A 17,835-nucleotide genomic window follows, 5' to 3' on the forward strand; every position below is an offset into this window, starting at 1 on the left:
TTGTATGACATAGTGTATTACGATGTTTGTGTACAGCGCTATCATATTGTCATTTCAGTTGTTCGTCCAGTGGGAGTATCAACGGATGGTATATGGGTTCTTTTACCGACCAAATTGCGCCCAGCATGTTGATTACTTCGAGTTGTTCGTGAGCCCACAGAGCCGATTTCAATATCTTGATGGTCCTGTGATGCAGTGTTCTGCCGGTCAGTGAACCAAGTTCACGGTCATTGACCGGATTGCGTGGGAAAGCTGGCGAACTTCGTCGACGTTCATCTGAACACGACTGAAAATTCAGGAGTTTCCTGGTCCTACTGTAACGAACTATACTATATCTGGTCAATGCTAGAATATTTGATTATCCTCGTGCCGCTTCACATATCATTACTCACATAAACGCATGGTTTTCGTGTGTTCGGTTCAAGGGTACGTTTTAAGGCTTAGAACTCGAAGATGGACTCCCGACTTTTGACACACCATGAAGATCGGCAAGAGATCAAACCAAGGATGGTGGTGGGATCACTTCGTGGAGCACCCAGGTTATGCTGTCAAAGACCCAGCTTCGATGGTCAGTGGAAAGGCAAAGGTAGTGTGTGCAAGGCTCTATGAGCAACGTGTTGCGCATGAGCAGGCAATGGATGAGCAGCAGGTACACTTGGGCCAGCGAGATGCACCAAGGGACGAAGTGGCAATAGCAGGCACTCGTACGCAAGTTTGTTTTATAGCTTTCTGTTACTAACTTAATGTACTAGTTTGGGCTAGTGGCCCGAATGATCCCCAACGCACCTGGTTAATCAGTCGACCGACAACACTATTATGTCACTTGCGTGATTGTGCATTGCACTCTGAGGATGTCCGTTCGCAAGCACGGCTGGAATACAAAATGGCGCAATCGGCTCTCAACTGAGACACTCACCCTTCTGGCAGAACTCAAGATGTATGTTCACGAAGAGCATGTACGCAACGATGTGGTCAAGAAGTGGCTTCAACGTCGGTACTGTGACACCGAGGCCACTGACAAAGCAGAGCCTACTCAAGTAGTTCATGCAGTTGGCGACAATCTATCAGGAGAAAGCAGCGAACGGGAGCCACGCAGCCTCGCTTTCGAGAGGCGAGGGATAAGTGATGTTGCAACAGACCTTATCCGAGCTGTTCAGGAGGAGGAGGAGATTTCCACCACAGAATCAATGCGCTCAGTCCCCATTGGTGCTGCCGGTGCCGGTGGTTCATTCTCCCGCATTGCTATCAGTGACTTACTCGACTATTCTCGTGCGGAGGAATGGTTGGGATCTTTTTATAAAGTCGCTATTCGAGGTTTGGATGCTGAGCTTGAGTTATATGAGCTTCTTGACTTAGATGCCGAGGGAATTGATGATCCAGACTTTCCTCAAGTTGATGATGATCTTGACGAGTAGATAAATGAGCAGTGCTACCAGATGTTATAGTAGTAGTAGGCGAGTACTATCCATTCTGCGATTGTTGACGCACCGTGTACTGCGGCACTTTGAACCTGCTTCATCGTCCAATCAGATATGATTATCTAATATTCAAGCAGGACATCTGGCACTGCACGAGTTCAGTTCACTTGCATTCATGGGAAAGTTCGCGGCTGAACGTACGTTAACTTTGATAAACGTACACTGACCGGCAGAACACTGCTGTGATGAGTATCAATGACCTAACGTTGTTTTGTCATTTTTGTTTAGATCTAGTAAATGTCTTGCATGCACAAGTCTGCACCATGCAGGTAAACAATATTATTTCCAGACTGCCCTCAGTGGAAAAAGATAAGCTGCAAGATGATTGTACGAACTGATAGGCGTTGCTGTCTTACCCGGGTTAAGTGTCCCGGTATGGTCAAACATAGGAAGCGAAATTGGTGGTGCGTTTGATCCTACTATCAAGTGTAACAAATACGGACAGAGACCCTGTCAAAAGCATCACACCTCGCTTTCCAAGTCACAAACTACAACATATAAGCAACCCCACTGGAGAACCAAAAAAAACCTGTAGATCTTCTCCGATAACATCAATCATCCCAGTCTCAGTATCATCTAGGCAGCTTGTACGGCCTGAACATCGGATCAGAGCTCTAATTTTGCAAAACAAGGAGGATGAAACACACTCGCCTCTACATGCCACACATGCTAGCTTGGACCTGAGCGGCTTCGGCATAAACTGCGTTCACATTGCAGGAAGCGTGAGTCAAGTTGCCGTACGCCTGCGGGGAGATAGCGTATACGGTGGCGTTAACGTCTTTAGCAGTGTCAACGACGAAACTGGAATCGTTATCGATAACGGTGAAGTAGAGGGTATTTAGGCCGCTGCAGGGTGGGGCAGGCGTAAGGCTCCAGCAGGAGCCGCATAAGGTGGAGTTCGAGACAACACCTGGAATACCTCCGATGTTGGGGAAGGAAGGCAGGGAGGAAAAGTTGGCGTAACGCAGTGACAAACGCGAGCAAGTGACGGTAGAGAGGGATGCGTTGGGGTTGGTGTAATTAGCGTTCTGTACAACAAAAACGGAGTCTGCGAACACTGGGAGGGCGAAGGCAGAGAGAAGAGTGACAATTAAAGTAACCTTCATTGTAGAGATGTCTGATGCAGATATCTCGTATAACTTGAGACGATGGAGGTCTCGAGATTTTCTGTTCACTTTTATAGGGCAAGTCGAAGCGTTAAACATCAAAGTAAGCCCACTCAGGAGCAGCTAAAAGGAATGGCGCCATCTGTCTTCAATTTGAAGTCTGGGTTGACCATGTTAGAGCATGTCATCTGACGAGCAAAGGTGCACAGGCAAATGATGATAAAAGAAGTCCTACCTTCTGCGCAAGTTCAAACATAATCCAACTCAGTCTGTCGAAGGTAAAGTCAACTTGAAATTGGCCGAAGCGACTTCGCCACCAAACATTAATCGATCACCCTCCCACAGCACCATATTACCATTAGCATCCTCATCACAAGCATAACCAAAAAAGAGGCTCACCCTGTCAGTAGAGCGCAACAGGTGGAAGGGCATCACATTGTGACATGAAACATTATGACATATGCATTAATGCTCAATGCTGGTCTATGACGCATGTTCGGTGAGCATTCGGTGACAATGTTGGGAAAAGTCAAAAGTCATTTTGGCTCTCCCGAGTAGAGGCAAAGACATCATGGTTTCCTAGCGGTCATTTTCTCTCGATACGACAACAAGTTGGATCCGATTTTCAAGCATGCGCGAAAACGAGACTTGGACACAGCCCGTTCTCAAGCTGTGAAGCGAACACGAGGATGCAACACGGAAGACAGACATACCTTAAGTACAGGACTTTGTTAGCGACCCAACATTTTGAACATATGTTCGGTCCATTTCAGTATTAATTTTGACGCGTTCTTTCTGTAGATCTGTGGGCTGAACATTGCAGTTTCTCTCAGTATCAATCGTCAATGGCAACTTTTTGATTAATGTTTGCCCATATTAATGGAGCTATTGAGTATGTGCCAGAGAAAAAATACGCGAGCTCCCCCACCCCTACGAAGTAGGTAAATTCATAGCGACAAAGCCTCGTTGAGACTCGGACAAACTGAATTCATAAATGACGTCATAGGCGGCAGGCTGCCCGGAAGACGGCGGATCATGCATCATGTCCTGTTCAGAGAATAGCTTACTTCGAGTGACAGCACCACGCAAATCGGAGAGTCATGGAAGGATAAAGGAAGTAAACAATTATGGGCATGTTGCATTGTCGCCGTCCAGCAACAAGGGAGCAACTCCAAGCGAGGGTAGCGTGGGATTGTGAGACATCATGTGACACATGCAATTTTAAAAGAAAAAGAATTGAATCACTGTCACGTTTGAACTTTGCGGTGCGCCACTGTATGCGTATGCATGCTACAGCTTGCCTGAATGATGGGATCGACGAAGAAACAATGTGAGAAAACGAGACTTCATCAGCAATGAGCATGCTTCCAGGATGCACCTTCTGATTTAATGCCATATTATCGAGTGAAACGTCCATTCCACTGCAATTCCCACTCCGCATGCGTTCAATTTGTTCTGTACACAATTTGTTGAGTGAGTGATGTAATTTGTTGAATGGGTCAGAGCTGCAATCGTCCATTAGGTGAAGCCCCCAAGTCAAAAACATGTCTTCAATGGCCACTGCAAGGCAAGAGCCTGAGAAACCAGTGATAAAGCATATCAAGAAGATGCAAGGACACACTAAAGGTGTCACTGGCATCCTACAGCTACCCAGTCGCCGACAGCGGATTCTCACCTCTTCAAGCGATGGTTCGATCCGAGTCTGGGACTTGGAGAGCGGTACACAGGTCGGGAATGCCTGGAAGGATGAAGGAAGTGGAGTAGTGGCCACCATCTCATTGTCACCGGATCGCACAACGGTAGCAAGCGGGAGTAATGATGGCGCAGTGAGATTGTGGGATATCGACACGGGTAAGGTTGTCAAGAAATGGATAGGTCACACAAGGTTGGTGTGGTCTGTGTGCTGGAGTCCAGATGGAGGGCGAGTGGTGAGCGGATCCTTGGATCATACATGGAGAGTGTGGGATGTCAAAAGCGGAGACACCATTGTCGGACCAATCAAGGCAACATCAAACATGCCTGTTTTGGTTTGCTATTCTCCCGATGGCACGATGATCGCGACGAGCGGACTCCGGCTCAAAATCTGGGATGCCAACACAGGCGAATTACTCAAAACAATCGAGGGAAAAGTTTTGCGCATTGCATGGACCTCCATTGATGGTCCGGGAAAGACACTTATCCTCACCATGGATGGCGGAATCAGGAAGCTTGAGACCACTACTTGGACCCAAACTGCTTTTCTCGAGGGGCACAACAGACTTACTGAGATTATATTATCTGCGAATGAGCGCATCCTCGCAAGTGTATCGAACGACAGTACAGCACGGATATGGAACCTTGAAAACGATCAGCTTATCGGACCACCCCTCCACCATGAAAAGTCGGTGAAGGGCGTGGCTTTTTCTGCAGATGGAAAGTTTCTCATCACCGGCTGTATCGACGGCCGCATATACACATGGGATATTTCCGCTATAATCAAAGAAGCTGGTCTTGATAACCTTCTGTTGGATTATGTAGGCTTTGACAATCTGATTCATCTAATTTTCAATCACACTGACAATACATCTGCTCCGTCCTTTCAGATGGTATGTTGTATCGGGTCTCTTCAACAGCCTGAGTACCCATTGATATTTGTCCATTACAGCCTGAGAATGTCATCAACAAATCAATGTTGAATGTATGTGATATTTTTCTCGACATTATGCATGACTTTGATCGACACCCAAGGCTGATGCTACACGACGACGAGCCCAAAAAATTGAAGGCGTTCGTCGAGTACCGCAAGGATTTTTCGATGATGTACGTGATCCCCGTCGATACTTGAGCGGTTCCCTTGACCGATATGTCTACAGTTCTCAACAACAGCGCCACGTCAGCCCACCCACCCTAGTCGCAACCCTATCAGTTGGGCTCAAAATTTTGTCTCGGGTATGCTACGCAAACGAGACAGATCGGGTATCCGGTTGCCGCGAGTAGTCGAAGTTCCATTAACAGCGGGAAAGCCTGTGCGTTTTTTTCACTTTCAAGTATATTTGTAGTCTCATGTCGACGCAGAGGAATTACCACGCAAGAAAGAAGCCCTCCGCGAAATCTTCTCAACCTACCAAACCTCCTACCACGCAGCAACAAAGCGGCACGGCGACTCAAAGCAATATGTCATCATCACAGCAATCACCTGCTACTGCTGCCACGACATCCACGACGTCTCCTGGTGTTACTGGTACTGCAGGGGCAGCCGGTACAAGTCATGATATCACCATACGACATGCTGGATGGCGGGCTCGTTTCCTGCTCTGGGTTTGCTGCGTACCCACTCAGCCTGCAGGTGGTTAAAATTGGGAAGCAATGTCTTGCAACTCTTAGTGCTCTATTACTCTCTTGCGGTTGTTGTATAGTATGTCTTCACTAGTTCACCAACGTGTAGTATTGTGCGGACCAATATGATTCAAATAAACTGTAATACTATTTCTGACCTCAACATAGCACTCTGAGAACTAATTTCAATTGGTTGGAGGTGAATTATGTTAGGGAGGCGTCAGAGGGTGGGCGGGTTTTCACAGTATAAGTGTGTACGGGATACGGGCTGCTGATATTCTACTTTTTTGTCACAAGGCAGATAACGGCTGCGGCGTGTGGTCGATTTGCTACACACTAGGTGGCATGACAATTGTGACAGGTAGGCTTATTTGAAATCATGGGATATGAACTAGGACAGACATCAGTGCTCTGAGTGGGAACAGAAACAATACATGGCATTATGACCTACACTGCCATAAATGAAGGCAACAAGGCCTTGAATCGTGTGCAGGCTTACAAATTTTGAAGCATTCAAGACGGTATGATTCCCCACCATCTTTGTGATCTCAGTGGAATACATCATACTAAGATTGGGAGAAGCCGAGACACACCTCCCTATGCAAGCTTTTCAGCGAAGGAGACAATGCTGACAAGTCTTCGAGTTATAGATCATCCACCGAGTCGTCAACGTTTGAAGAATAAACCGACACGTAAACAAGCCAGTCTCTGTCACCTGCACTTGCACGGGTTCTGCATGAGATCTCCTATAGCTGTTCAGACAGTGGCGCGTACGAACCTAAGCAACGATCCAGCCAGAACGGTAGAGTTCACTCAGTTCTTTTACAATAGCATAGCGTGACCTTCAATTCATCAAATAGACAAACCAAGGTAATTAGGGTAAATCACGGAGTAGGACCGCCAGGAATTCCATGCTGCTATTGGGGAAGCCATAATGAAGAACCAGAGTAGGACATTGGGAATAAGGGTTGAAGAAAGTGCGAAACATCTGGCCATCCTATTCGACTCTGAACCGATACGTAGCTCTGGAACAGAGATCAAGACCGGGAAATCATATCGAGCCAGTTATAAACACAGGTTGGCAACCATTTTGTTGTCGATGAAGAAGTTATACATATCGTGAGAAGAATTGGGCGCTCGATCTGCACAGCCTGTGCTTAGCATTGGAAGTAAACCTGTAGAGGACTTAGAGTCTGTTCGGGCACCCTTGTTTACGCAAATTAGAATCTGACTAGGGTTCGGGATAAAAGTATTTTGGCAATTATTAGCAAGCTTTTTAGCCAGGTAGGTCTGGGGGAGTTATTAACTAGCGGATTATTAGCTGCTTTTTAGCCAATCACGTGATATTGATTTTTAGCAGGCGAAAAACTCGCTACTAATCCTAGCTAATTAGCCAACACAAAAAACACTCATTCCCATACCTCCGGCCACTCGTCATTGCTTCCATTGGTATCCTCAGCCTCAGCCTTGCATTTGCCCTTCCCTGCGCTGTCCACGTTAGGTTGCGATTCTGCCAACACTGCCAACAAACCATCCGCACTCAAATCTACCTCAGATTCAATGTCGAAGTCGGTGTTTGTCACCATGGCTGCCGCAGAACTCGTTTGCACATGATCCAACCACATACTGGACTTGTCGTCTTCAATTTCTTCACCTCCTTCAATACTTTCAGTTGATAGCAAGCTGTTCTTCGCATCATGATGTCGTTTACCCTCTTTTGCTTCGGATCCAAACAGCTCAGTGTCAAGGTCGTAAAAATTGACAGTTGGGTGTTCGGGATGTTTGGACTACGCTCGTGTAAGCAAATATTTGGCGACGTGATCCCAAAATGCAATTAGCCAGAAGGGGTATCTATACATCGAGTTGGTGTGAGCGTACACGATAGAGCGGTTCCCAGCGCCCCAAGCCTCTGGCGCCATGCGAACGAGTGCCGTAATGATGGGCTCAATTGGGATCGGCAGTGAAGATAGGAGAGCATGATCAATCGGGATGGAGTGTGGGGGTTCTGTCACAACCCCTTAAACGAATTAACACAGGGCAGAGACTAGGACTCAAACAACAAGATGATCACAAAGAAGATAAGGCAGCAGGTACGTCTTGGATTGCTCACTAGGAGATACAAGAGGTTTGAACTAAAGAACTACTAACTACGTCGAGCTACCTATATACACATATTGAAACTGAGATCGAAACTGAGTATGAACTAGCTAACCAATCAGAATAATTAAAAGGTATCGTACGATTCTATATATAACTATGATGTCATAACATGTATTGCAGCTGTAGTAAGACTCTGGAACATTCCAAGAGTGTCGCGAGGTATGACGTCAATATCTTCGGCATTGTCTGATAAGTCACATGACTCTGGTAATTCTACAATGGACGCAATAATAGGAACTTCTTCAACAGTAAACATTTTCTTAGGTACAGGCGCTGTGACTGGGTGTTTAAAGGACTTAGAATTTAGGAATGAATAATGGTTTGTATTTGGAACTCGTGACATTACCCCCTCTCTAGGATGAGCATCATCGCGAATGAAACTTGGACGAATAAACTTTTTGCGCCATTCCAAAAACTCTTGAGTTTCAAACACCGATTTGTTAATTTTGTGGGGATTTAATGCCTTCGGATTTTGCTGATGAAATTCTTGAACTTTCAACCATGCATTCTCAAGGTTTTCCTCAGGTTCCCATGTCGCTTCTTCTATCAGATATCCTTCCCACTCTACTAGGTATTGGAGTTTTGATCTGTGCAGTCTCGAGTCTAGGACTTTTCGTACTATCCATTCGGAATCGCCTTCTGATACGATCTCTGGCGGCGGACGATGATGTGGAGGTCTTTGGGTTAAGATCGAGGGGGAATGCGGAGTGAGTAATTCTACGTGGAATACTGGATGAATCTGATATTTTGCTGGAAGGTTTAGGCGGTAATTTACATCACCCGTCTTCTCTAGCATTTCGAACGGACCAAGTCTTCTATCGGAGAGTTTCTTATTTGGTTGTTTCTGATGGATATTTTTGGCATTGAGCCAGACCAGATCTCATTTCTTGAATTGTGGTGCGTCTTTTACTCCTTTATCATAGAATCTTTTCATCCGTTCATTTGTCATTCGCAGCATACTTTCTGCGTCCTCTTTCACCTCCTTCATTACATCCACTCGTTCATCGGCTGCAGGTACTTTAGAATTGGAAATAGGTGAAAAAGTAAACTCTGGATCGTATCCATAGAGTACTTTGAATGGACTATGACCCATTACAGTGACAGAGTTATTGTGAGCAAATTCTGCTATTGGAAGCCAGTCTACCCAATCATTTTGGCGGTAAGACGTGAACATTCTCAGATATTGCTCTACTTCTTGATTGATTCTCTCTGTTTGTCCATCTGTCTGAGGATGATAAGCCGTTGACATGTTCCATTTTATGCCTAGGCGTTTTGACACTTGTCCCATAAATTTGGAGACAAATTGTGTTCCTCTGTCCGATATCACCTGTTTCGGAGTTCCATGGTGTTTCCATACATTATCTAAGAAAAGTTTTGCAATTCCTCAAGCATCAACTTCCTTTTTTGTGGGCATGTAGTGCGTTTGTTTCGTGTATCGATCAACGACAACAAAGATAGAATCGAACCCTTCGCTTTTAGGCAAATCTACTATCAAATCACAAGTGATTGATTGCCAAGGTCCCACTGGTATTTCATTTGGTTTAAGCGGACCATGTGGTTGCATTGGGTGAATCTTCATTGCTCTGCATCTATCACAGCCATCTACGTAATCGTGGACATACTTCGTCATTGAAGGCCACCAATAATTTCTGGAAATCAATTCTAAGGTTTTGGCACATCCAGGGTGTCCAGCCGGTGGAGAGTCGTGAAGCAACTCCAATATTTCTCGGCGGATCTCTTTATTGTTTGGAACATAAACCAATCCTCGGAATAACGCCAATCCATCCTCCACATTCCATTCTTTGACTCCTCTGCGCAATTGTACCGGTGCTGCTTTTAGCGTTTGTAGCGCTTTAGCGACTTCAGGTTCTCGTTCTGTGCATTGCCTTATCTTTCTCAGCAATTGTTTTTCTCCTTGCACTAGAACTTGACCCCTTTTAGCAGCTTTTACAGTGAAAAACTCCGGTTTTAACAAAATACGATCAGAATTGTCGTTTTCTACCCCCCCCTGTGGTCTTCTCTCTGAGAAAGCTTATCGGCTTTATCGTTGACTACACCAGGCTTATGTTGGAGTGTAAATTCATACTCCGCCAGGAACAAACTCCATCTGGCTTGCCTTCTTGTCAACTTTTGGCTCGTCATAAAGTACTCGAGAATTCTATGATCCATCCAGATCTCCACATGGTGAGGTTTTCCCTGCACATAATGCCTCCACTCCTCCAACGCTCGAATGATTGCTAATAACTCTTTGTCATGGATGTCATAATTTTGTTCTGCATCATTCATTGACTTTGAGTAATAAGCTACGGGGTGCCATAGGTCATCTTCCATTAGTTGAGATAGAACCGCTCCTGTTGCATAATCGGAGGCATTGGTTTCTATCTTCATTTTTTTCTCAATGTCAGGCATTACTAGGATCGGAGCCGATGTGAACCTTGACTTCAGTTCATCGAAAGCATCTTGCTGTTTCTCCGTCTAGTCCCATTTGACATCTTTCCATAATAAATCATTCATTGGTCTGGCAATGTCTGAGAACCTGAAGATAAATCTTCTGTAGAAGTTGGCAAAACTCATAAATGCTTGGATATCTTTAACACATTTGGGTACAGGCCATTTCATTACTCCTTCTACTTTTACGGGGTCCATCTGTACACCACCCTTTTCCACTATCAACCCGAGGAACTCGACTTCTGACTGTTCGAAGCTACATTTTTCGGGCTTCAGATACAAATCATTCTCCTTTAGTCGTTTGAGTACCTCTCGTACAACTTTTCAGTGTTGCTCCTTGTTGCCATTTGTGAACACAAGGATATCATCGATATAGACTACTACAGTCTTTCCATCAATCAGATCTCTGAATATCTCGTTCATCATTGTTTGAAACATTGCTGGGGAGTTCATTAAACTGAAGTACATTACGGTTGGTTCATGGTGACCAAACGGCGTTTTGAAGGCCGCCTTCCACTCGTCTCCTTCTTTCATGTGAATATTATTATACCCCCATCTTACATCCATCTTGGAGTACATTGTGGCACCGGTCAAAGCGTCAATTAAATCTTGAGATCTCGGTAGCGGGTACGCATTTTTAACCGTCTTCTCATTGAGCTTTCTGTAGTCCATTACTGGTCTTAACTTGCCATTTATTTTGGCCACAAAGAAGAAAGGTGCTGCTACCGGAGATTGTGAATCTCTTATACGTCCCAGTGCAGTCTCGGCTTTTAACCAATCTTTCAAAGTGTCCATCTCCTTGGGTGACAAAGGATAAGGTTTCACATTCGGCGGAAGATCGCCATCATCTTTAAGATCTATCGCATGATCCCATTTTTTTCTTTCAGGAAAGCGTTTAGATTCTTCTTCTGAGAAAACTCCCAGGTAATCGTGAAGCCAATCGGGAACCATTTCTTCAACCGATTTCTTCACCTTTGTTGCTTCTTCTGCAACCTTCTGCTCTGTGGCAACTGAGGCTTTATACTTGATCCATTCTCCAGGATACTCTTCATCTTCTATTTCCTCAACCGTTGCCCTTTTCATCGCCATGTCTTCTTCGTCATCCTCTTCTGTGGGAATCAGATCTGGCACTTCTTCTATCTTTTTTTGTTCTTTTCTTTTTTCTTTTTTCTTTATTTTTTTGTCTTTGTTCTTTTTTAGTAATACATTTAACCGGGCAACGAGAAAGTGCAAAATGTCCAGCATTCCAGTCTATCTCCGGGTTATGATATCTTAGCCAATCTATGCCGATAATAACATCATCGCTTCCTAAGTCTGTAACCATGAAGGCTGCTTGATCCTCAACATGGTCACCGATCTTTAGACCTAATTCTGCAAAGTGAGTCATTGATCCAGCGGCATTCAATGAGCCATCAATATTTTTAACCGGAATGGGCCTTAATAGTTTATGGCACCGGACTTCGTTCTTTTTCACAAACTTCTCACTAATAAATAATGTCGATGCACCACAATCTACCAGTGCTTTCACATCTGCTTGTCAGTTCTTTCCCTTCAACATGATTGGAATGTAGAAATGTTCAGATTTGGATTTAATATATACTTCTGATACATCCGAAAACGTAGATAGAATGGAGAAATGATTGTTCGGGTCTAAGTTCGCAGACTTTGACTTTGACCCTTCTAAAAACCCTTGCCTTCCTTGGAGCTAACCCAGCTTTTAAACCAATTGGGCATGATTTCTTCTTGTGGCACTGTAGTAGCCTTCACCTGCACTTTCGGTGCGACTGCATCTTTGCAGTTTCTAGCCATATGGCCTTCTCCTCCACAGCGGTAACATTTGAAAGAACCAGTCTTTCCTTGAGGCTTTGGAACACCTCGTTGTTTGCTGGAGTCGACGTCCATGGCATCACTTTCCCTACTAGGTCCAGCCTTGTATTCAGGGGCTCTGGGGCCTTGCTTTGGGGTCCACCAGGTTACTTTCTTCTTATCCGCATCTAACTCTTCGAAGTTGCATCCGATTTGGATCGCATGTTCCACCAGTTTCTTCATGGTGTCTTTGTCTTTGTAAGAGACATGTGCGAGTTGTTGTTTGACACGGTCCTGAAGGCCTATCCTGAACTTCTGGCGTTGGTCGTAGTCTGAAAAGTGTGTGTGTGCAGCCTTTTGTCTGAAAGCGGCTGCATACTCCGGAACTGAGGAAGATCCTTGTTTAAGGGATTCCAGTTCTCTGATCGCTTTTCCTTCACAATCTTCTTGCCCCCACATGGCTTCTAGGTCTTCCAGGAAACCCTCCATGGTCAATTGGTTTTCTCCTTGGTTCGGAAGTCTTGCAATGTAAGGTTGCGCCCATTTTGCTGCAGTGCCTTTCATGAACGAGAGCATTACTCCAATCTTCTGGATGTCTTGGATAGTAGGCCATTGTGACGAATATAGCGCTACTTGTGCCACCCAGGTTGCGAGTTCTACAGAGTCCTTTTCTCCTGTGAAGTCTGAAGGTTTCTGGTATTTGATATTGGGGGTCGAGGATGATGATAATAGTGTTGCTCCTGCGGAGCTGAAGGATGGTTGTTGAGACTGCATTTTCATAGTCTCGTCTTCCTGCATCTCCAAGCGTAGAGAGAGATCTCTATTTGCTTTCTCTAGAGCCATGTTTTTAGTCTCTAGTTCCGCAATCTTCTCTCTAAAACTGTTCACTTGGTTCTCCAGGGACATGTGGATATACTGAACGATTTGCTCCGGGGTTTGTGGGAGTACTACCGCCGGTGCTGGGTCCTGTACAGAAGATCCTGGTAATTCAGACATAGTGCCAGTTGTGTTCTGGAACCCGATTCACTGATGTCTGTTTGAAGAGCTGCTCATAAGGGCTCTTCCGAAAGGGAATGATGGTGAAAAGAAGAAAGATATGTAATGGAAAACTGAAGCGGTCCCCGATATCTGATCAGATCTACCACGTACTTCAGGATTGAAGGGTTCTTTAGTCAACCCAACCGATGCTTCCCTACTACTGACTAAAAGGATACGTAAACTATACTCGATCGAGTGGGAAAAACTAGGGACAATGCAATCTCCATTCTGAGGGTACAAGCCTAGGACAAGTTATCACTCTTCCAGCCGAAGCTTACAAGTGCGAGTCTCACTAGGGTATGTCTCTAAATCCTCGTAGGTCGAAAGCACGGTTTGTCATCTAGACAGTTCCGCTATTGACTTGAAACGAATGCCTACGTGCGTAAAGAAGAAAAGATAGGTAAAATGAAACTATAGTAACATTGAGCAGGCAGGGTTTTGGGCCAGCACTCAAAGTTGTAGTGACACGCCTAATGTCGTGAACACCTCCGTATACTGGCGGCTGTGGTAAGACAGGGCCTGGTATAGGACTACTAACTAAGAAAGATGATAGGTAGAAAATGCACTCAAATGAGCAAAGGGATGAAGTTTTTAAAAGGTCGCGGTGTTTTAAGCCGGGCAAAAGTATAACAGCTTTGTTTCGGTTGATGGTGTGGATGGACTTCCAACATGACCAGGCGAAAGAAAGAGAGATGCGAGAGTGTAACGCGAGAGTCGGAGTCTCCTATAGTTCAAACCTAATGTCACAACCCCTTAAACGAATTAACACAGGGCAGAGACTAGGACTCAAACAACAAGATGATCACAAAGAAGATAAGGCAGCAGGTACGTCTTGGATTGCTCACTAGGGGATACAAGAGGTTTGAACTAAAGAACTACTAACTACGTCGAGCTACCTATATACACATATTGAAACTGAGATCGAAACTGAGTATGAACTAACTAACCAATCAGAATAATTAAAAGGTATCATACGATTCTATATATAACTATGATGTCATAACATGTGTCGCAGCCGTAGTAAGACTCTGGAACATTCCAAGAGTGTCGCGAGGCATGACATCAATATCTTCGGCATTGTCCGATAAGTCACGTGACTCTGGTAATTCTACAATGGACGCAATAATAGGAACTTCTTCAACAGTAAACATTTTCTTAGGTACAGGCGCTGTGACTGGGCATTTAAAGGACTTAGAATTTAGGAACAAATAATGGTTTGTATTTGGAACTCATGACAGGTTCCAAAGCAGAAATATTGGTGAATACAGTAATCCACCACCACTTGCGTTTCCACCATCACTTGTGTCAATGCACAACAACATTGTCAAATCACATTATTTAGACACAATTCTTGCTGATATGTTTTCGTGGCATATAGAGCTATGTATGGCTGGTACAATGTCTCAAATCTGCCAGCAGGAAAGGTCACGATGTTGCAATTTGTAGCTGAAATTTCACTTTTCTGTACATAGCACCTTTGAATGATTTTTGTGGTTTACTCGGACTTCATATATTGATGAAGATTACCTTCACTGACATTTGACATGTGTTTTTGGTAAATATCATAGCATTCTCAATGTGCCAGTTCGATGCTGGTGAAGAGCTACACAATCAACAAGTTATCAGATCTAAGTACATCATGCAATGACAGATATTAGCTAAACCAGGCTAGCGAGTTATGTATGGTACAATATGGCGCGTCACGTACTAACAAAAATCCTTCCTACAAATTCCTGGTATTGCCCGCTCCATAGCAAAGAAGAAAAAGATGGCTCGTGCTGAACAAGACAAGGCTTATGCAGAGGCAATGAAGGAATATATTGCTTATCGGCAATAATTAATCACATACAATTAGCTGAGTAATACCTTTTTTGGGACTGACGCAAGTGACGGTGGAGTGTTGATAAAGGCCAAATTTTTGATTCATTCACTACTCTACAATACATGCTCTGATGCTCTCAAGATTTCATTATATACAATAGTACATGTATTAGAAAGTAATGGTCAATCACGATTTTTTTTAAAATATGTTATTGTGCTGTGAGACATGCTCGAAGTTTTGCTGACACAAGTGACGGTGGATTACTGTACTTGGCAAAGCAGCCTGATGGGTGGAAGTGACAGATGGAATGGCAAACTTGATGAATGTGGAGATGGGAAGGTCTGAGGTGGGAAAAAGAGTTACGGCCAGATATTCTGGAATGGAGTACATCTGCATGAATCCAACATCAGTGTGACCGTGATGCTCGACGTCATCGTGAACCTCAATGGTATTCATAAGGGTGATCCTTTGGTGTGGGTGTGGTTAGTGTCATGGGCAGAAAGGAATTGGCCTCTTGGCAGATGGCAGAACGGCAGAATGTCAATTGGCAGAATGGCAAAAGTCGGCAAAATGTATTGTGAGCGTTTTTAGCTCTTTTCAACTATGTTTGTACTATGGCAAAAATGGTTTTGAGTACTACACTAAGCTATACTCATGAGTCAAAAGTGCATCAATATCATACCCTGATGCACTCTCTGAGCTTTGATTGAGTACATTGATCTCTTCAACAAAGCCAGTTGGCACCATGGATACCTTCTGCCCCATCATTTTCTGACAGTTGGTCAATCCTGGTGATCAGAGTCTGCTGCAAGGGGAGTAATCCATGCAAATGACCTTTGAGTCGACTTGGAAGTTGCAGAAGCAATAGATCCGGGGATAGAATTGATAGAATTGAGCCTTGATTGCATTTTTTGTAGTGAGCCACACTGCACGAGCATGCCCAATGATCATATTTTTCAGTCAATTAGATGGATGCTGTTGTGCCGAGCAGCAGTTGCATGTGAAAAAGTAGTGATTTGAGTTGTTTTTGACCAAATTTTGACTTTCTCCCCAGTAACTACTAACAAAGTGGTTGGACACAATTTTTTGGACAGAATGGCCCTTGGGCTTCTAGGCCACATGTCATATTTTTATTGTTTTTTAGTAGGAACAAATACTAGTTCAGCGTATTTCTGCCGACTTCTGCCAACCACCCTTGACCTACTGCCAGCAATTGCCGCTTGGCAATTGCCACTGGCAGAATGGCAGCATTCTGCCAACAACACTAGGTGTGGTTGGTTCAACTTGGTTGAAATGATTTGCAACGTTGAACGGCATGCACGGCATGGCTCATACTGAAAAATTTTAAAACCATTATCTATGGTAACTAGTCGATCATCTGTCAGTAGTAGAAGCTAGCCAGTCGACTCAGAATACTATTCCTGACCTGATCGCTCAATATCTGAGGCACAGCCAGCTGTAGGGAGTTATTAGCATTATTAGCCTTGTGATTTTTGCGACAAGTTATTAGCGTGTTAATAGCTAGTTATTAACATGCTAATTAGTATGCGGCTAATAAGCAGGGACTTTCTCCCGAACCCTAGATCTGACTCATACAAAATTTTGGCTTAGGTGATGGTTGGAACTTCAATGAGATTGTCACGCTGATAACGTCTACTACTAGTGTACTACCAGCACGATGCCTCATAACAATCCTGATTGCGACACAGACTCAGTTGATTACGACCCTGCCCAGACTGAGGCAGAAGACATACTGGACGATGGGTCTGGTAACGCAGAGGAGGATGTTCAAAGGTACCTATCATGGATTATGTATGCCACCATGCAAGCTCTGCGCACAGTGATCACAGTGGTCAATGCAACAACAACCGCAATCGAGGCCTATTCCAATACACACTACAATAAACAGCCATATCACACTTCCGCCTTATCAGGGACTGCCTGGGTCACTGAGTTACTCACCGGACATCCAGAATGCATCCAATGTGAGCTTGGAGTTTGCAAGCATGTATTCTATGTCCTTATCAATCTGCTTCGACAAGTAGGATGCAGAGACTCAAAGCATGTGCCCCTGGAGGAGCAGCTCGCGATATTCCTGTATGCGTCTGTTACAGGTCTCTCAATTCATCACATCGGTGAACACTTTCAGTGATCAAACAAGACAATTTCCAAGTACGTACACTGCCGCTTTCCTGCAACTCACTAACACAATGTTTTTTCAAGATATTTCAAACAGATTCTCTTTGCATTCTCTTCCCCACCAATATATACCACATATGTCCGACTCCCTGATGCAGACGGCCCTCCTCCTGTCGAAATTGTTCAAAACCTGAAGTTCTTTCCATTTTTTGCAGATGCTATCGGTGCTATTGATGGCACGCACATTGCATGCCATCCTTTCGGCGAGGATCACCATGCTGCCCAGGACCGCAAGGGCAATTTCTCTCCAAACTGCCTTGCCGCGTGTTCCTTCAATTTATCCTTCACTTACATGCTGAGCGGCTGGGGAGGATTTGCTTCAGATGCCTGTCTCTACCATGACACCTGCACTACTGACTTCACCATCCCCGAGGGAAAATACTACCTTGCCGACGCTGGATTTGCACATATTACAGTGACCTATCTCCGTATAATACGAGGGAACGGACGTGCATAATATCCC

General features: G+C 44.5%; 4 protein-coding genes across 4 annotated transcripts; 2 read left to right on the forward strand and 2 right to left on the reverse strand.

Moving 5' to 3' along the window:
- The first annotated feature begins 192 nt into the window (after positions 1-192).
- Positions 193-1,191, forward strand: F5891DRAFT_1079897 (uncharacterized protein). Its single transcript, XM_041363422.1, has 3 exons — positions 193-335; positions 393-701; positions 750-1,191. The coding sequence occupies exons 2-3, from the start codon at positions 479-481 to the stop codon at positions 905-907; spliced, it is 381 nt and encodes a 126-aa protein (XP_041216770.1). The 5' UTR covers positions 193-335; positions 393-478; the 3' UTR covers positions 908-1,191.
- A 676-nt stretch (positions 1,192-1,867) lies between these two features.
- F5891DRAFT_1079910 (uncharacterized protein) lies at positions 1,868-2,735 on the reverse strand. Its single transcript, XM_041363423.1, has 2 exons — positions 2,130-2,735; positions 1,868-2,072 (listed from the first exon to the last, which is right to left on the reverse strand). Exon 1 carries the CDS (start codon positions 2,681-2,683, stop codon positions 2,132-2,134), a length of 552 nt encoding a protein of 183 aa, XP_041216771.1. The 5' UTR covers positions 2,684-2,735; the 3' UTR covers positions 1,868-2,072; positions 2,130-2,131.
- Positions 2,736-5,166: 2,431 nt separating this feature from the next.
- Positions 5,167-5,835, forward strand: F5891DRAFT_988530 (uncharacterized protein; the record flags this gene model as incomplete). The annotated part of the gene is made up of 5 exons (XM_041378011.1): positions 5,167-5,169; positions 5,229-5,261; positions 5,312-5,383; positions 5,437-5,589; positions 5,623-5,835. 5 exons carry the CDS (start codon positions 5,167-5,169, stop codon positions 5,833-5,835), a joined length of 474 nt encoding a protein of 157 aa, XP_041216772.1.
- Positions 5,836-7,308: 1,473 nt separating this feature from the next.
- Positions 7,309-7,686, reverse strand: F5891DRAFT_967584 (uncharacterized protein; the record flags this gene model as incomplete). The annotated part of the gene is made up of 1 exon (XM_041376270.1): positions 7,309-7,686. A coding segment is annotated over one exon (378 nt), but the record flags the coding sequence as incomplete, so codon positions are not given.
- Positions 7,687-17,835: the final 10,149 nt, after the last annotated feature.

The sequence above is a fragment of the Suillus fuscotomentosus genome, assembly GCF_016647785.1.
Source record: "Suillus fuscotomentosus strain FC203 chromosome Unknown F5891scaffold_229, whole genome shotgun sequence".
Classification (NCBI taxonomy): domain Eukaryota; kingdom Fungi; phylum Basidiomycota; class Agaricomycetes; order Boletales; family Suillaceae; genus Suillus; species Suillus fuscotomentosus.